This window comes from Corvus cornix, chromosome 3 (assembly GCF_000738735.6).
Source record: "Corvus cornix cornix isolate S_Up_H32 chromosome 3, ASM73873v5, whole genome shotgun sequence".
NCBI lineage: Eukaryota > Metazoa > Chordata > Aves > Passeriformes > Corvidae > Corvus > Corvus cornix.
The window spans coordinates 61,022,934-61,043,844 of record NC_047056.1 but is presented as its reverse complement, the minus strand read 5'-3'; the positions used below and the strand labels follow the sequence as shown (position 1 = coordinate 61,043,844).

At 38.1% G+C, this 20,911-nt stretch overlaps 1 protein-coding gene across 17 annotated transcripts in view; it reads right to left on the bottom strand.

Moving 5' to 3' along the window:
* Positions 1-20,911, bottom strand: part of PTPRK (protein tyrosine phosphatase receptor type K) — a 387,506-nt gene that overhangs the window by 82,482 nt on the left and 284,113 nt on the right. For all 17 annotated transcript variants that reach the window (XM_039568293.1, XM_039568298.1, XM_039568297.1 and 14 more), the window contains exons 8-10: positions 14,382-14,684; positions 2,156-2,265; positions 737-938 (exon numbers count right to left, since the gene is read on the bottom strand). In XM_039568293.1, coding sequence (XP_039424227.1) covers positions 737-938; positions 2,156-2,265; positions 14,382-14,684 — 615 coding nt within the window. The remainder of the gene's footprint in view (positions 1-736; positions 939-2,155; positions 2,266-14,381; positions 14,685-20,911) is intronic.

The following is a 20,911-nucleotide window of genomic DNA, read 5'->3' as shown; positions in this document are numbered from 1 at the left end:
TTCTTTGATCTCTGCCAAGCTCTGAAGTCACCATGTCACAAAAAAAAGAGTTTCTCTAAATGTAGCATTGACTTATCTTCCACTATCAACTGCATAACCCACTATCTTATTTTTTGAGAATAACACTGAAATTTAGGAAATTATAAAAGTACTAAAGCACTTCATTTGGCATTACTGTCTTCTAGAGTTTACAGTGCATTATTAAGACCAACAGTGTTGAAGCTGGTGCACTGCAATAAATGAATAAAGGCATAAGGAAGCAGACTTATATGAATCTGGCAAAATAAATTCACACTTTGTCCCAACTACCCTGACTCTGTTATAGCTGTGTGTTGCTAAGTGGTGTCACCTTCAGTAAGTCAGTAATTTTCTGCACCTGACTTTACTGACCTGCAAAACAGATGCAGTTCTTAGTGACCTATGAGTGTTGAAAGGCCCAATTAGTTAAGGTTTATACAGCACTTCAAAATCTTTGGATGAAAGTACACAGAAAAAACTGTTATCAACTACAGCTGTGCAATTTCCATCTCATGCAAGGATTTATCCCTGAACTTATGCTTCCCTGTGGTGAATACACCCAAAAACATTTTTAGTAACGTAATTTCATAACATGGTAGGATTTTTTGTGGGGGTTTTCTTTAGCATTTCACAATTTCTCAAGTCTTACAAGGATATTCAAAATACATTTCCACCCTCCCCTTCCCTGTTTTTTCTTTATGCTGTTGTTTGCTTTTACCTGAGATGTTGGTTGTTACATTGATCGTAGTTGCTGGTCCAAACCCTTTGACAGTGCTTGCACGTATGAAGAACTGGTAAGTAGTACCAGGGTGCAGGTGGGAGAAGACGTGGTGTGTGCTGTTCCACAGCTTCGACACTGTTTGTGGAGGTCCTGCCACTGGAACTGCAGGATCAAACGACTGTATACTGCTATAGCTGACCTGGGAAAACAATTTTTTTGTGACTCTTAAAAGTTTGGTCACAAGGGATTTAGGTTAGCTTGGCTGGAAAGTAAACAAAAGAGAGATGCTCCTCTAGCTACCCATCTGTCTTGAGGATACCACAGAATCACAGAATCATTTAGGTTGGAAAAGAACGTTAAGATCATGGATTCCAACAATTAACCCACCAATGCCAAGTCCAGCACTAAACCAGTGGGGGCTTGATGTGTGCTATTGAAGATTCTGCCTTATTTGAAAGGCTATGCAGGCATCCTTCATCATTACTGTTATATGACACGGTCCCTTGCTGGTTATAAAATCACCATTGAACACTTTGAGCTTCACAATTTGCTTTCTCTATAGCTGCTCTCTCAGAGCTAAAGCCACTACTCCTATTAATCCACTGCCTTTTGCATCTGTTTCCAATTAAAAATCAAGGAAGCATTTATCTGCTTTAATCCCATTCATCAACTGCTTTTACATATCAGTTCATGTATGGAAAATTTCACTGATACATTCCACTGAGAGGAAGTGAGCAAATGGCTGAGTGGGGCTGAACTGCCTGCCTGCCTGGTTTAACCCACACTATTTAGCAAATTTTGTAAGCAATAAATAAATAAATAAATAGATTTTTAAGGGGTTTTGTTTGATTCGTTGTTTTGCCTTCCTATACTTCACTAATACACAAAGTTTTATCTTCTGTTCCTTTAAAAGAGGAGTGCTGGAAACTGTGGTATGTGTTGCTCGAATCAGCTGGTGTTACCTGCTAACCTCCTGTGAAGCTCCCCAGAAGGCTCATAAATTAAATACACTTTAAACAGAATTTGTATGGAGGTTTTCTTTTAAGGGTGATATCTAAAGATCTAACAAAGCTAAAAAACATTGCTCCAAATTTAATAACAATCTTACTTTTCATGTAACCTTCTCTTCAAATGAAGAAAATTTTCCAGATCATGGCTGTCATGGCTTTGGAACGGTGTATAGCAACAATACAAGATTTTTAAGGCACTTATGTGGCAAAGCCACTTGACAGGGATGGACAGCCATATGCACCATAATTACAAATTTTGAATATCTAATCACTACAGAAAATCATGTATTCAGTAAATGAAAGAAGTATACTATTGAATAGCTGCCTACAGAGCATAAACACGCGCTGTCACTCTTGGTGCACCTCCCTAGCCCCATCCTATACTAGTTAGGTGTTTAATGATTACCTCATACTGAGTAATGATGCCATTTGGATCCACAGGTTCCTTCCAGTTGAGGAAGATCTTATCTTCAAAAGGAGTTCCTTTCACTGATTTGGCAGGTATAGGGCCTGGCACTACAAACAAAATGAAAGTTTTAAAAATAGGAAATTCAAGAGACAGAAAAACTAAAGAGATGACAGAACATGCTATTAAAACCAAAAGTGAGCATGGGTCTATTTTTATTAGAATTCATTTGCATGCAAAAGGCAATGGTAGAGTGTGTGAAAAAGCACTTCAAAGTCTATTTTGTCATTTGCAGTGCAGAGAGAGCACGAAGTTGAAACGTTAACGTTATCCACACATACGGTTTTCAAAACTCCATGCAAAGTCAAATTGTCTCATAGTATAGCCAGGGGAAACAGTTCAAGCTAGATTACAACTTCAGGGAACATCACTGAACTCTGTAATAAGCGTATCTTAGGACAAGGACTACATGGTTCTAAAATTCTTTTAAAAGGAAAAATCAAAGGCAAGGAAGAGCCTCTGTTATACAGCTTCTTCCAAAGGAGAGTGTGGGAACCCAGAGTGCAGAGAATATTTCTCTGCCTGTTTTGAAGGGTTCTACCCCCCTGAACAACACTGGTTTTGACCTTCATCCTTGGAGAAAATTGCCTGCCCTCTGGGAAGAATTAGAATCTACACTGGTGTGAACTAGGTGATGGAATATTATGAAAGATTGTCACAGGGTGAAAAATTTAGAGGATTTGGGTTTGTTAATATAGTAAATAGATAAAAGCAAAAAACTTCAAAATGGAGGATTGTTATTGTTCTCTAGACCTTCTTCTTCTTCTGCTACTCCATATTCTGCAGTAGAAGTAGTTTGGGATGATTGGATAAAGAATTCCGTAGTTCCAGTCTATGTGACTAGATGATTTCTTATACATTGGTGGAAAAGTAAAAATAATGTACGCTTTTAGTGACCGTTGGTTAATTTACCTTTAAAAAGGCTGTGTAATCTTGATTATTTGGCATTCTCCTCCATTCTCTGCCCTGTGCTATGTCTGGGTCACATTAGTGGCCCTATTTCTCTGATAAGACTTAATAAACAACTATCTGAAAGCAGAGAAGGCTGAAGGTCCCGTTCGTCTCTTGGACTCCTGGCAAAGACTCTAAAATTCTCCCCCATCAGGGGAGGCATAATTATGGCACAGACAGTGTCAAATGAGAGAAATTTTTAACAAAATAGCTCTAAATCACATCTTCTTATGATCTGTTGTTTTAAAATAAATCCTTATTTAAAAGGGAGGGCTGAACATGCGGAAACACACCAGCTCAGCTGCCATTTCTTTCAGCCTTTGACCTTCTCATGTGCAGAAGGATCAAGACTGCTCACTTCAATTCCTTCCAATAAGAGATGTTTTCAAAGCTTTGAACTAAACCTCACTAAGATGATCCTACTTTCTTATTTCAAATGGAGCCAATATCCCTGGTGTAATAACAAGTCTGAAATGTCACCTCAGGCCTCTTTGCCTGAAGTGATTCACAGCACCTGGTAATCCCATCAACACCAGCCAGAAGCACTTAGTTATCTTCCATTACAGCTTACAAGATACTTTTGCCTACATATACAATTCCTTTTTATCAGAGCAGCTCACCTAGATTTGAACACACACATTTTGAAAGAAGGGGGTGAGGTTAAGTGACCGCCTAGAAAAACTCTGAACCCAAAGAAACACCTTCCCTCCTCAAAGAGACAAAGTTGTTCAGATTTACAGTCTTTCAATCAAAAATGTTATTTCTATGTAATATATTGACATATATTTCTGTCTCTTTCTAATAAGCCCATTTTCTTCAGTGCAGCTTTCAGTGAGCCTTATGCATGACACTCCTTGGATATTCATTATCAAAGCAGACTGAAGTTTTACGAAGAGCAAAAATAAATTAAAATCCGATGGATCAAAGGAAGCACCAGGTCTGTGCTAGCAGCAGGAAAGAGTGAGTGGTCTCTCCCATCAGTGGAATTTATTTCAGTCTACACGCAAGCTATAAATGACGATCTGACCCTTGACACAACACAATTTGGCACATTAATAATAAATTCATGACGTCAAAAAAGCCCAGAAGTAAATAGGTGAGAGCTTCACATAACCCTTTCATCTAATTGTCATATGAAGGCTTAGGAGAAGTTAACTAAAATCACAGGCTGGTGCTTTTCTTCAGGGACAGACCAGGCAGTGGATGAAGGCTGACATGCAATGACAGCCCCTCTGTGCTGTTTGTGTCATTGAGAGACTTCCTGTAGGCAACACTTCATTTTTCATGGGAATGCCCTACAGTATTTCCCTGATCTCAAAAGAGGTATGAATATACCCTGCTGCACATGAAATTTTCCTTGGACGATGCATGCACATTTTTGTGTGTGTGCATGTACATCTGTGTCTGGGAAAGGACATGGATATTCACCAGGGCATGTACACAGTGTATGAAATTTGACATTAAACCACATCAAAGTATGTGAGGTAAAAAGAAAACAGACACGATTGCTCAAAAACATGCAAAATGCTTTTTGTATGGTGCCTTTAAAAAGAAATGCTTCATATTCAGTTGAAACTGGGTGCAGGGCTCTGCATTTGAGGGTTGCATAAATCCTCCTACACCTTTTGTTTAAATACCAAGGTGGGAGAAGTGTCTAGGCTCATCTCATTCCATGACTGTTTTCTTCTCCTGCAATATAAAATTTGATGCTTAAGGCAGCAGTAGCAATGTTAAAGTGACTGGAATTATGTGATCCAAGTTAGTTTCATGCTTCTCTTCCCCCTGGCATGGGAAGGGCACAAGAACAGAAGCTAGCACAGCAATGAGCAGCTTGCTTGGAATCCCAGTTCAAAAGAGTCAGAAAGAAAAAGACAACAAGCATTTAGAGAAAGAGAACAGTAATTCCCACAAACTTCATCCACTCCCACAAATTCATAAAAATGAATGTTGGGATTAACTTAAATAATTTGACAACTCAACTGGAATTAAAGCAAAGAAACAAATAAAAGTTCAAGTGCCCAGAAAAAGGAATATAAATTAATATTAGTTTGAAGGACACATTTTGATGGTCTGAAGTTATTTTTTCCTTTCCATTTTCCAGTTCAGCCACAGTAAAAATGTCTCAGTTGCACTGTTTTACCAAAAGGGTAAAGAGAGTGAAGAAAGAGAAAAGCAGGATTAAGAGAATTTGCTTAAAGAACAGAATATCTTCAGGTTAGTCAAAATAATACCTTAACATCCTCATTTGCTCTTTTGTGTCTTTGTTCTTCAGTATTTGTTACAAACAGAAATTTTTAAAAGGCTAAAATTAGCAAAAAAAATCCCTAAACAAACAAAAAAACACCACCAAAAGAACAACAGCAAAGTAACAGAACAACAGCAAGGCAGCCTGTTGGTAACACTACCCAGAGGACTCAAACATCATTTCTCCATGGAGGCAGCCACCGCTGCCTATTTCCTGTGACTCCCAGCAAGACACTAAGGACTTCAGCAATATCTTAAACTTCACCTTTCCAAAACAGTGTCAAGAGCCTTCCCTTTTGTAGTGGGTTGACTTTGGCTGTATGCCAAGGTGCTCACCAAGCTGCTCTCTCCCCTTCCCAGCAGGGCAGAGGAGATAAAATAAGATGGAAAACAATTAGTGGGCTGAGATAAGGCAGATTACTAAAGAGGCAAAAAGAAAAACAAAAAACCCCAAAAGTTTGCACGTGCATAAGCAAAGGGGAAAATTTAATTTTTAATTCCCATGAGTGGGCAATGTTCAGCCACTTTCAGAGAAGCAGGGCTCCAGCGTATGCAGGGGTTGCTCCAGAAGGCAAAAAATTGTAAAAGAATTGCCCCCCATTCCTTCTCCCTCCCTCAGCTTTTACATCTGAGCTGATGTCATATGGCATGGAATATCCCTTTGGTAAATTTGGGTCAACTGGCCCGGCTGTGTCCCTTCCCAGGATCTTGCCCACCACCAGTCTCTTGCTGGGGGGAGAATGTTGAGAGCCAGCGCTGATGCAGTTCCAGAGCAGTAGCCATAGCACTGGGGTGTTATCAGCACCTTTCTGAGTACCAATGCAAAGCACAGCACCGTGAGGGCTGCTGAGGGAAAATGAGCTCCATCTGAGCCAGACCCAGTACACCCTTGTATGATATTTAGCAAGGACTTGGGTGAAAACTAGCCAGGTAAATGTCATCCTTGTGTTGATAATAGCTTTTGGAGAACTCCTCACAGACAGCAAAGGCTTTCTTCAGGCTTGTGTGAGCAGCTCCAGAAGATCCACCACTCACCACAGCACATTTTTGCTGACTTCTCAGCTCCCATTCTTTTTCAACACGAGCTCTCACTCTTTCCCTTGAACTTACAGACAGTTTACACTTAAGTCAAAACACTCAAGACTATTACAAGCATATTAAGGTGAAGTATGTTACTTAACATTATCATCTGAATAATTCTAAAAGTATAAGTAGCTGCTAGAGGAGTTGAACTCAGACCTTTTGGCCTCTGCACCCACTTTTGAAAAAGATTATGGTCTCATTGATTTTCTTTCCATCTGCTGACCTTGTGAAGTGTGACCCCACCATCTCTCAGTGACAACAGCATTAAACACACTTTCTTTGCCACGCATTATTCTGTGTTAAACTTCCAACAAGTCAAGATTTACACTTATCTGAAGAAGTGAAATAATTCAAGTGGGTTTAACTATATGGATATCAGTAGAGAGTTTGAACTTAAGAAAAATAAACAACAGTAAAAAAGTAGACAAACATAAAATGCACATATATATAAAAGTAAGATAAAACAATTTTGAAGGGAATCTCAGCAAGGTTTTATAGTGCAAACAACACAAGCTCTTCTTTCATAATTTACATGCAACTCCAGAGCTCTTTTAATAAAGCTATTTATTCATATAGTGAATAGATGATAATCTTTTCTTCTATATGCATGTGGGGTGGTGGACTTTATAAATACTATGCATAATGTATGTACAAACCATCAATCTGACATCACACCAATTCATTTTAGACCAATATATTTGCATTAAATTATGTCACAGTCACAAATAAATTGTTATTCACAAATAGTGTCACTTAAATGTTGTTCTACACTGACTTAACAGGAAATTTATATTACAATACATTACTTCTGGGAAAACAATGTATTAACTGACACCGACCACTATAAAAATGAATTTATATTACTTCAGTTTTCCTGCTACAAAATAATGAAAGTGCATGTAAACAGAGTATTTTTATTATTATTATACTCTTTGAAAGTCATGCACAGTATTACTATGCTCTGTGGTAAAAGTTATGTGCAGGAATATGCAGGGTTATACTGGGAGAAATTGTTTTGTTGTAATCAAAAGGGCAGCAGATCAGCAGCAAACTTACAGCTTTTCTCTCAAAGCAGATGCTCATTTTCAGGAGATGGTGACAGTTAATCTCTCCCACTGTTTAAACGTTACAAGAAACTAAAATGGTCCACCTTTCCATTGGCTTTTTCTGAAGGATTTGCCATTTTTACTTTACGCTTTACTACAACTGAAGACTAAGTTTTAAATAGAAGCAAATTTTATATATTAAAAAGGAAAAACAAAACCAGAACTCCTGTTGCTAGTCTTTACCATAAGAGCATTTACACAATATGTGGTGACAAAAATTACCTCTTTGGAAATCATTCAAGTTGGACTATTTGCAGCAAAGAACAAAATACTATTGAATGTTACTGAGAAAAAAAAAAAGATTTTATATTGAGTCTTGTCTGGTGCACGTTTCACTGGGCATTCCTTTTCCAGCCCCAGTGTCCCTGGAGCTGTAGGTTTCCTGGCTCTCTAAACTCCAGCCTTACCCTAATGGAAGCTTGGTGCTGAGGCTGAGGTCCCCATCACCATGGGTGGCCCAGACTCCAATGGATGTGGAGGCAGCAATGTTGATGCCTTGCCTTGATCCCTTGGGCATTCCTTTTGCAGATCCAGTGCCCCTGGAGCTGAAGGCTTTCTGGCTCCCTGAACCCTAACCCTAACTCTATGAAAGCCTGGAGCTGAGGTACTTCCGGGGATGGTGATTCCACTACTTCTGTGGCCAGCTTGTTCCAATATCCAAATGCACAAGTTCTGGTTGTGCTAAATTTGGGCGCTTGGACACCTAAGGCAGAATTTGTTTAAAGACTTTTCACATCAAGTGCTGACTTCAGTACACCTTATTCCTGGGATTTGGAAATGTTTCTCAATTTCAGGATGAATTAACATCACATACAAGCTTTACAACTTTCTGAAAGTATGCAATTCAATATTTGGAGACTGCTTTCAGCTAGCACATGGCTTAGGAACACAGAAACTTGTGGGGCCACGTGCAAGCCCTCATTCCACCACAAAAACTGCTAAAAGAGCCACTAATTCTGGCCTACATGCAAGCATCATTATGTTGAACACAGCATTTCAACAAAATAACTGTATACGCAGTATCACTTTTTTAGCTATAACATTTCTAATATAGGTACCTAATGGAAATGAAAGTAGGAAGTTGTTTGAGCCAGGGTAAATAATTCTGCATTTCAGGGCCAATTTTTCCTTAGCTATTCATATAAAACCCAGCTTGCATTTCTAGTCTCCACAATATCTTAAAACAGCTTACTTCACTCATCATTTGTTCAGTGTAAGCTTAAAATAAATCTGTGCTAATATTTTAAAATTTTTTTTATTTTAAATATTTTTTTTTCTTTCTCACAAATCAGCTTTTCTGATGCCTTTCACAAAAAGTGCTCACATGTCCTGCAAGCACTTTTTCTCTCTCAATGACATGCCAATAGCAAAACTTGCTTACCATCTGAAAAAAAGAATGGAGGTTATTTTCACAAGATGTAGGACAGGTAAGTTATTCCAGGCTCCTTTCATCAATGATAGTAGGTTGGTTATACTCTGTTTCAGTTCACTATTGCTAAAGACAAAAATTCCTCCTGTATTTGACTATCTTGACACTAAATTTTGTCAATGTTTATGACATGTATATAACTAGTGTCTCATTTATAGCAAGAACTGAGGTCAATACCTTTAGCAGTGACATTTACGGACAACTTCGCATTGAAATTTTTATCTCTTAGTCATGGGGTTCTCTTTGCTAAGAGCAACTATTTGCCAACTTTTCCCCCATTAGGATTAGCATACCTGGTTCCCTTGACATCTATGCATGTGTCACTCAGCTATGTGAGTTATACATTTTTTGAGAGAGTTTTCCATTTCAAACAATCTTTGCAGCCCTGCTTTGCTGTAATGGACATAGTTTATTAACCTTTTCTCCCAGGTGGGCTGTTTTTGCAACTTTTAAAGTGCTACCAGTAAAGATTTATGTCCATGTTTTTTTCAAAGCTCCTTGAAGCATTGTTTTTTTACTTTGATCAAAGCATATTTTCTTCTTTCCTCCATCATTTTCCTAGGGTGCCAGAACAACTGGGAAGGCAGGAAGGAAGAAGATGCTTCTCATAGCAAATGGGGTTTTTTTGTTTGTTCAGTTCGGTTTTTTGTAAAGGCAACTTACAAAACTTACTACTATCAATCATAGAAGAATACTAAATATCAACTATTGCCATAAAATCCTCCCTCTTGAAGCTGGTGAAAGATATTTCCTCTACACACAGTGTCATAGTCTAACCCCAGCCAGCAACTGGGCTCCACCTAGCCAGTTGCTCACTCCTCCCTCAGCAGCTGGATGGGGGAGAAAAAATGAAGAAAATAACAAGAATAGCAATGATAAAAGAATTAGAATATATGTAACAAATTACGGGCATTGCAATTGCTCACCGCTCACAGGCTGATGCCCAGCTGTTTTCCCAGCAGTGAACCCTGGCCAAGTTTCTCCCCATTCTATAAACTGAACATGATGTTCCATGGTATGGAATGTCCCTTTGGCCTGTTTAGGTCAGTACGCCGGCTGCATCCCCTCCCAGCCTCTTGTGCCCCTCCAGCCTTCTTGCTGGCAGGACATGAGAGGCTGAAAAGCCCTCAACTTAGTATAAACACTACTTAGGAACAGCTAAAATATCAGTGTGCTATCAACATCATTATCATCCTAAATCCAAACCTCAGTGTTGTACCAGTTACTAGGAAGAAAATTAACTCTATCCCAGCTGATGTCAGGACACACATCTAGACAGTATACAAAGCATTTCACTCTTTCTCTTTTTTTTTTGTCTTCTAATTATAACATTTCCTCTTCCTCTGCAGTTCCCCAGAGTGGCAAGCCTGTTGGAGTTTCTCCAGGAGCACGAGTAATGATTGGACAGCTGATGTATTAACCCTGCATCATAGCTCTCAATATCTCTGCATGGAGCTGAATGAGCCCCTGAAAGATCAGGGGACATCATTTGTGTCCAATGAGCATGTGCTTTGGCCCAGACCAAAGTTCTGGTATACTTCGAGCCCCAAAATGGATACTTCTCCTAATCCAAGTGATCCTTTTCAATTAGTTGTTTACCTACTGTTCAATGACACACTCACTTACTGGTTATAAAATCACCATTGAACACTTTGAGCTTCACAATTTGCTTTCTCTATAGCTGCTCTCTCAGGGCTAAAGTCACTACTCCTGTTAATCCACTGCCTTTTGCATCTGTTTCCAATTAAAAATTAAGGAAGCATTTATCTGCTTTAATCCCATTCATCCACTGCTTTTACAAAGGGTCCCCCTGCGTTGGCAGTGCTCTGGTCAACAGGCAGCTCCAAGAACATGTGCATGCTGATGATTCATGCTAAGTGATAAATTCACTGCTGGTTTTTGTACTTTGTCTCAAAGTGCCAAACATGGTCTTTGCCCAGCATGTATGCAGCCACAGGTTGCATGAGCCTTCCTCTACTTCCTTTATCAAATGCTTCAAACATTGTCCATCTTCTGTACAAGCCAGGAAAAGCAGAGTCCCTGTCATAGCACAGATAATGCCAAGTGCCTGTGTACTCAGAAGAGCTTTCTTCCAAACCTTAGTAGCTGTGTGGTTTCTCCCCAAAGCAAAAGATGTTGTTTCACTTTTAAAAGACTCACAAATTTCCCTGTTTTCATTGTCTTTTTGCAAAGTTTGTTTATCAGTGTCTCATTCAGGGGTTTTATTTTTACACGGAATACAACTTTCTGGAAGTACTAAAACATACTTTTAAGATTAATTCCATCTTCTGGTGCTAAACAGAAATACTGAAACTACCAAGTATTCACATCTAGCTCTGGTCAGAAGAAAGACTGTTTTCAGACTGTCTTGATATTCCTGGGCTTTACTCTTTTGCAGATATTGATTTACAAGCTATTAAAACCTTCCTCGTTTGTCAGCCACAGCTCAAGAGATCTGAAGCACAGCTTTTGAATCTTACCTCATTCTTCTACTAATTGTTTCATGAGTTAATTCTGCTCCAGGTATCATATGCAACTCAGTTACCACTCAGCACTCTGACAGGTCCAGCCATTTCTGAAAGACCCCCAGCCCAGCTGTACAGCCTTACATAAATGTGAACCTATGTGAAAGACAACCAGAGATCCTCCCTGTCTCACAGAAGAGCTTCATAAAAATCTAAAGTCCTCTGCTTTTAGGAAATCCTAGAAGTTCAGGAAAGTGTAAAGCTCCTGGCAGAAGGAAAGAAATGACCTGAAAGACGCAGTGAGATGAAGGGAAAGGTTAAAACAAAACAACAACTGAAGATACGAAAGGGGCAGCTTGGAAGCATGGGAAAGTATGAGGAAAAACAGAAAATGAGGGCAAGATGGTAGAGAGGAAGAGAGACAAGAAAACATGAGGTAGGCATCTCTAACTCCAACAGTCTATAAAGTTTTTGCTTGTTTAGCAGTACCTTGTGAAAAAAAGCAGCATTGTAAAGAATCCCACCCTTCAGAAAAGCTTACAAAAATTTAATTATCAGTTGTCATCTGGAGTTTTCAAAATTTCTATTTATGAAAAATATAAAACATAGGGCGGTTTCAGATAATCATAATCAGGGCTATTTCTAACTAATGTTATTTGCGAAAATGTAGGACAACACCCTATTTCTTCTACTTTCCTTCTCCAAAATGAATCACTGATAATGCCTCCATGATCTAATTAAAATCATGGTTACTCTAAAACCTGCAAAAACCATGAAGACAATGCAGCTTCATCTGACCATGTGTTAAATGTAGGGCACAGAATCACATACATAATTGGACCTCTCATCTTCTTAGTCCAAGTCCTGCTTTAAGCTGCAAACTCTGCTTGGAAATAGTTTCAGATACTTGATCACTCAGACTGGAACTAAATTAGCATTGTACACATAAGCAGTCAGCTACGGGATTTAGTTTACTGTTGCTGTGAGAGCTCAAGGAAAGACTCAGGTGTGAACCTCTCAGTATTGTACATTGTCTGCAAGCCCAGTAGTTTGTAGTCATGGCAAGACATAGACTTCCAATCAATCAGTAACACAAAATTAAAATCTGATTCTAATCCCAATAGTTTCACAGAGTCAAGCCCACAGGAGGCTATTTTCAGGTCACAAGCATTATTACCACCAGCACACCTAAATATAGGTACCTTTTAAAATTTATCAGTCCCTCTGTGAAAACAACATCTGTTTCAAACAGTTTACCTTGGCAACTTTAGTTCACTGGGTGAGGCTTCTTCTACACTACACCACTTGTGACACCAAAGCCAATTCAACTCAAGTTCACTGACAGTATGCTGGTGTGCTAGCTTGAGACCAAAACCTGCCTTGTGTGCACCATCTTCCAAGAAAAATCAACAACAAAACCAGGAGACAAAGTATAAAAATGCATTTGACTCTGCTCCTGACAAGTACGGACACAGTGACCATCTGCCATCTCCACACATCTAGCAAGGCAAAGGCCATTGGAAACCATAATCTCTCTTGAAAATCCAGTTAAAAGGAAAAGAAATCCATTTTCCATGAGCTTAACAATATCACTACTACTCTTTTAACCTCAAGGAAAATAGCAACCATACATATCTACAATGTAAACACAAACACAGAAGTAATTCATCATTAATTATGTTTAAAATAAATAAAAAATTAATTTGAATTCCATGAAATATTCTAATTCTGTACTTGTCAGTAAATCTTCATATGATGCATCTGTGTCTATAGTTTTCTGCAGCTCATATTCTCATATTCTACCTATGTAATAAATTGTTCTCTATTTATTGCAACAGTAAATATATTCCTCTTCTATTTCTCATCAAATTGAAAATATATGGAAAAACAGCACTACCAGACACTAACACTGACTGTTATATAAAGCTATATTTCCCATTCATTTATTTTGCAGGCAAGTAAACACATTACTTTTTTCAATTTTACCTTTTTATTTATCTACAGTCTTATATTAGTCCAAGTATTCTCTTTTTGTTACCTATGGAAGTATCTATTTTCATTTTGCTGTTGTCAGTACTTTCACAAAATCTAAACATAAGAAAAAGAAACTGAAACTGCTTTTTGCTACAACATTTTAAATATTATTAAGGAAAAATATCGATTTTTATTTTCATATCCTTGATACTAAGATTCATAGCCCAGCCTCTGAATGGATCACCATTAACATGTCTAAATCTATTCTTTATTTTTTCACAGCTGAGGTAAATTCAACTGTCTTGTCAATGAAACTTTGCTGAAAGCATTTTAAAGAAGAATGTTCAAATATCTGAAGTTGGAAGGGACCCATAAGAATCATTGAGTCTAATTCTCAAGTTGTCAAAATAATACTTTAATTTGATTGTGGGCTTTCAAATAGTTAGCAGATACTATATTCTGTGACCTGCAACATAAATTACTGCTCAAATATATTTGCTGTAGAGGTTTTAAATCTTGAATAAAGTCTTTAACCACTGAACTCAATATTTAAATATGATTTACAGAATTAATTTTCAAATACCACACCTAATACTGTGAAGAAGTCTAACACCAGCATGTGTTTCTCATCACCTGCATTAACACATTTTTTGAATGACTGGGAAGCCATCCTCCTTTTTCTGGTGAGAGAGAGAGAGAGAGATCCAGTTTGACTTGTGCTGCATGGACGGTTTTAGCTACATATGCAGGGTGACAGCTATAACACCTTCATAGCTACCATTTGGGGGCTAATTAATACATTAATAGAAAAGAACTTCCATCCTTCGGGATACATATTGTAACACACAAAGTAATTTCCTTCCACCTGCCTAGACTGGACTTGGATGTAATTTCCATAAGAGCATTTAACATACCATCTTCATCTGTCTGGATAATGGTTTCCTCGCTTTCCTTCCTCCCTTCTGGGTTGGTTAAGATCATTTTGAGGCTGACATTTGTGTAGGGAGGCAAACGATCCACAACGTGCTGAGGTGCTTTGGGGTCCATGTCCAAGCAATCTGCTTTGCTCTCATTGTGTCCACAGAAGTAGTGGTAGCATATAGTGACGTTGAAAGTATGGCAACGAGTGATGTTGTAGCCCAGAGATTCCCAATCCACGGCGATGTGTCTGGCCTGTATCTCAGCAATCTTCAGTGTTTTTGGTGTTCTCATAGGTTCTAGAAAACAGAGCATAATGAAGAAAACACTGTTAACATTCTTCATCCTTGCACTGAACTGTAGCTGGTAGATGTGAATGTAAAAGTAAAGGAAGCACCTAACAAACAGGAAAATATCATCCTTTGCACAGGTACCCTGGAGGAAAAAAAGCTGCCAGTCTTTAATTTTTTTTACTTCATTCCTCTCTGTCCTCTCTTTGCAGGCTTTATTCAGTGATGGAGACTTAGCAACAGTGAGAAAAAGAATTGTTAATTATCAGTGGAGCAATTCAAAGCAATTGAGAATACAGGCAACAGATGCAAGAAGAGTGACCAAAAGGCCACCCAGCTGTCACTGCTGGCTTCCCTTCCTGATTTTCCCCCTTGCCCTTTTCCTTTTTTTTTACCTGTGTAAATTAGATAATACATCATAATGGTAAAGAGTGAACATATAATACATTATGATTTATCATGCCACCAAGCAATACTGTATACTAATTATACAAATTACCTTACTAAACTAGCAGTTACAAAAATGATGCAGATATTAATTAGTGTTTATTATTTGAGTAATGAAGCTATTCATTCAAGCAAAACCCCTCAGAAACGGCACAAAAAGTGCTTTTGGATATTCCCATTGCATCCTGATTCCTTCAAATCCCTAAAACCATGATTGGACATTACTATGAGCAGGTAACCTCTGACCTGCTCCCTGAGCTCGGCTGCTCTCCACACTTGTGTTTCCACCAGCAGGGTACATGATGCTCCCCAAGTGGTCATCAGTCTTTCACTGTCTCTCTATTCATTCCTCATGCAAGGCTAACTTTTATCATTGAACTTAATTAAAATGATTACACAATGAAAATTATGACTGTATATACTAGATCTTCACTGAAAATACACCATGCTTCCTCACCAGAGAAAATAAAGCCTGTTGTTGATACAGCTTCAGCCTTGTGTCCTTTCTGGTTTAAGGTCAAAACAGTCAAGATTGTTGAAGGAAGTGAAGTATACGATTTCTCTTTCTGAGCATAAACTTTGTAACTAGCTTATATGAGTTCCAGTGAGGCAAAAACCAGCCAAAAGCACAGATGGTATATTGAAATAAGGAAACGTGAATCAGTCTAATCTATTCAGCATGCAGTTTGCCAGACAAACTGCAAACATTTAGTTTCAAACATCAAAACAACTGAATTCTAAATATAACATAAAGGTATTCCTAGTAACAGGATGAGTGTTAAGGATTAAAAATTACACCTATTTGTTTCCATGATCTATCCTTTTCTTTCTTCATTTTGAACAAGCACATATATTAACTTTGCCCTTAAATACTGATTCATCATATATACAGTGAAAAATACAAATTAGCAAGTTGACTTCCTGGACAGTAGCTGTCTGAACACACTGTGTACTCTAATAATAGAGATTTGAAACTGAAAGATAGCATTGAAAAGGTCCTTGAGAGATAAGAGACTTGAAGAGAAGGAGAAAAAACAGGGCCTTATAGAGGAAACAATAGCTGGGGCATTAGCAAGTACAGAGAGGTGTGAGGCAGTCATGGAAAAAAAAAAATAGCAATGTAGTAGATCTACTGAAGGAGCTGGCAAGGGTCTTCAAGGAATTAGTATTCACTTGGCTACTTCAAGCATTTGGGAAAAAACTGAACACACTCAAGTGCCATGGAGGAAGAGAACTGTTAAGACAAATACATACATACATACATACATACATACATACATACATATATATATATAAATACATACAGATATGTATAATCAGCCTTTTTCTCACATGAATGACAGTGCAAAACTTACTTATACACACCCTGATTTAGAGTTTGAGGCCTAAAAGAGTAAACATATCATTCACCAAGGAAATGTGTTATAGGCTAAGTTTTCCTTCTGAAATGGAATGATTTTTCTCATTTTAATAATTTCCTCTTTGTTCCTAATCCAGTTTGTGCCTCCAACCACTCCCACTAGAGATGGAATTCAAACCTGAATTCAAAATTTTTTGGAATTAACACAACATAACACCTGGCGTCTGACCATGAAGTCTGAAACTATTAGTGTTTGAGGCTGACTAATCAGTAACAGAAAATCCGCACCATTTTCATCTTGCATCTCTCATGACAAGACTTAAACTGCATTTACACTATGCTGCACAGCACTTTCAAGAGAGAAGAAAAAAAAAATAAAAGCTTTGTTAATCTTAAAGAAAAATTATTTTACAATTCTATGCAAATTTTACAAATGTGTCACAGCATCAGAGGAGATACTGAAAAGCATCCTTTATTCACCTGTCAAAAAGGAAAGAATGAAAGACAGAGTGTGATCTCACTTTCTCACAACTATTCCCTTCTTTGGCAGAAATTAAACAACTTCTGCAATATTGAGATGGTAATTAAAGTCTGCAGAGTCTCTCAACAGCTTCAGTAAACTCTGCCAACTGTCCCACTGCTCCTAAAACGATGCTTTAAAAACACAATTTCACTCTTTCTTCTGGGCAATGTTCATCTTGGGAATCTCTAGAGGTAAAGACCAATTGTTTTAAACTACCACACCACAAAGTCTCCATCTGTAACACCTCAGTAGAAAGCAATCTTCGAATAATTACTTTTCTCAGATAAAACGCTACTGAATTTTTGAGTAGGCTTCCCAAAGATCTCAACCATCTCATTAAGAACAGCTTTGATCTTGATGGGAGAAAAATTGTTCATCTCTTTTTTTTTCCATTTCCCCATCACAATTTAGGGTTTGCATTTCACTGGAACATTTCTTTAACCCTATTGGGATTTAATTTCAATTTATGAATTACCTTCTGATCTCTTGACGCTCTTTGAGTACTGCTAATCCAAATAATTCAATTCACATCTTGTCTTCCCAGTTGTTTTCCCATCTTTCCTCTCTAAGTCACATCTAGAACTTTTATCCAAAATACATGGACTTTCAAGCACATGAGTTCACACTTCTCTGTTTCATTACCCATGTCAAAGTGGCAGCCTATGACAAAGAGGGAAGAAATAAGATGCTCTCAAAATACCTGTTCAATCCTTAACCTGTCTGCTGGAGTTTCAATAATAATGTCAGAAGGCACTTAATATTTTTCAAACATTAATTTACCAATTACCCCTGTGAGACACGTAAGTGGTGTTAAATCTTTTCTGTGAAGAGAAAGAGGTACAACAAAGGTCAATGGCTTATTCAAAGCTACTAAGTGAATTACTGCCAGGGGCACAAGAACACTGAATGGTTCCCAGCTCCCAGGTCACTGGTGGCCATCAGACACCTAGTCGCAGCAATTCAGAGAGATCCTTTATAATGTACATGCCAGTGCTTCTACCCAAATTCTAACTCCAATCCTACACTCTAGTCTTTTTTTAAAAAGAGGTTTGGTAGGCTTTTCTTAAGGTTTTCTTAGAACAAGTTTGAAAAAGCATAACAGTGCCCAGACATCAACTGAATATCTGAGCACGAGGACATGCTATTTGAAAAACAACAATTTGGCTTGTTCTTTTAGAAAGATTTCTTGATTGAGAGCTTCACATTTGAATGAAACAGCTTTTTTTGTTGTTGTTTTGCATTAAATCTTGTATTTAAAATTTAAATTTTTGGGGAGAAGGTATTCATAATTTATTTTTTTCAAGCCTTTTTCTCCATCGGATAAAATGCTGGAGGGAGTCCTTTGTGGTGACAGCAGAAAGTATGCAGGACTTCTGTTGTTGCAGGAAATTCAATATCCTGTGACTGCGTCAAGCTCTTAGACATGAACATCCTGACTGGCAGAGTTAGATCTTCAAACAGGAACCCAGCAACAAGGCATATGGAGGATTTGGTGGTGGTGGTGGCAGGGTTGACCTTTAGATTCTTGTGAACATCACTAATGATGACAGGCTCCCTTCTGCCAGACCTTGCCTGCCCATGGGCTGCTGCTATGACCTCCACCCCACTTCCACTTCTATTTATGGCCAGCCTCTCTCTCTGCCCTTTGCTTCTAATACCTGGCAATACCCATCTCTGTTATCTCCCTCCTCTTCGCCTCTGCTTTCTGTCTTGGCACACAAATACTACCAAGTGCTTGCTGACTCAGATCTATTGTCCAATCTGACTGTTTTTAGCCTCGTTGAACCAATTAAAAACAGAAGCATTGGGAGAATATCAAAAGAAATAATACTAAATCCTCAATCCTTATCCAGAAACCATGTAAAATACATGCATGTGCCACTCAATCACAACAATTTCTGGATCAAGAAGATTTAACCCAACCTTATGGGGTAAAATAAAGAACATTTTAGTAATTCTCCAAAGGTTAACAATTGAGGGATATATGGCAAAAGAGACAGAACCTGTTGACCCCATACAACCTCTCAACTGCAGGATGATTTAATAAGACACTCCAGATAACAGATAAAATGAAATTCAATTTCTTTGTGCTTTATAAGCAACATGTGATATGACAGGTCAATATCAAGCCTCTTTGTAGAGATTATCTTCACTTACACAGAGATGGGAGTGAAAACAAAAGCCTTCACAGCTGCCAAAGCAGCAAGGTGAGAGCACGCATTTCCTCAGAACCTATTTTTAATGATAATACTTATTAGCCTGCTGTCAATCAGAGAGAAGCAGATGTCCCAAAAGCTGTGAAAAAAACCCCATACAATGAGGCTAGCAAAGTGTGACATGTGCTGTGCTTTTGCTGCCTTTCCTCAGAAATCCTAAATATTGACTGCAAGACAGTTTAATTTCCATGTACCTGGCAGAGGTGGGAGAATTAGATCTTCTGACAAGAAACCAGAATGCACATTTGTTCACATGAAATGAAAAACAGACAAATTTTAAAGCACAAGCATTTCAGATAAAGATAGTGCTTCTCAAAAACCAGCATATCCTGTCTACACACTGTCTATGCATTCAATTCTTTAATTTGGGTTGCTGTTTGGATCCTTCCTCCCCCTTGAACTCTTTCTAGTCTGTCATTATACGGAGGAGCTGACTTCCAATTTCTGCTTTAACTACATTGACTGAAATTCATATCAAGTTTAAGAGTAACCCAGGTAGCCTTCATTGGTGACACAGGAGGTGAAAACAAACTGGACTTGGAAGGCGTGATAATGCACAAATTTGTGTACTTGAGGGAACTGCAGAGAGATGTGGGGCTTATGTTAAATATAAACTCTCACATAGAAAAGCAAATGTATGACCACTATTTAAAAAGTACAGGTAATAACCCCATAACTTAAAGCACAGTGTTTCTCAAAGAGGCTCCTTTGATTGTCTTGCCTTTTAAAACAAAAACTACATAGAAAAAAATAAGTCTTTATATTTCTGTTAATATTCTCAGTCTGAACAGCCACTGGAATTTCACAGACTTTTCTTTTACAAGAGCATAAATCTCCTTGTCCTGTGTCTTCTCCTGACCTTTCCAGGGTAACTCCTTGCTTGGCATGTGGGAAATAAAGGAGGATTATTCTAAGATGTCACTGTGGTTGTTGCTGCTTTCTTGGTTCATGTGAGGTCCTACAAAAACAAAATGTTCCCAAAAGTTACAGTCCTGTTGCTATAAAGAACTCTTCTGAAAGACCCCTGATAAGAAGCTGGAAGAAAGGTAAGAGTGAAGAAAGCCAAAGGAAGCACAGCCCAAAGCTGTCAGAAGTGCAGTAAGAAAACTGCAAAGGTTTCTTGGTTGCTTATTTCAGCTGCATTACTCTCAGTTATTTTGCTATTAGTGAATAATGAATCAAGCATAAAGGTTTTTTATATAGATACTAAGTTCCTCAGATCATGAACTTAGTTAGGACTGCTGAATACAGAAGTGTATGACTCATTAAAAAGGACCAAGCTAGAATTAAACTTTTCAAGAGACAGCCACAGTCTAAGACCTATACACATCAACTGTGATTACTTCTGTACTTTTGGGGGTGGCATGCTATTGTCAAAGGAGCAAACTGTAATTAAGTCATGTTATGAACAAAGCTAACAAAAATCCCTGGATAAGGTGAGCTGTATTAGTATATCCATGATGAAGCTCCTGTGTTCCAAGGATTATTAACCTACAAATCCAAAAGAATTTAGTTCAGATTAATTCCCAATAACTCCATTATTTAACAATATGATGATATTACAGGAAGATCCTTCAGACATCCCAAAAATGCCATGCATTTCAGTCTGTCTTTATGACCAGCCTGTCTTTATGACAGAATAATTCTTGCCAATTCTATTCAAGTTTCTTGTCTGTAACTGGTAGATTTT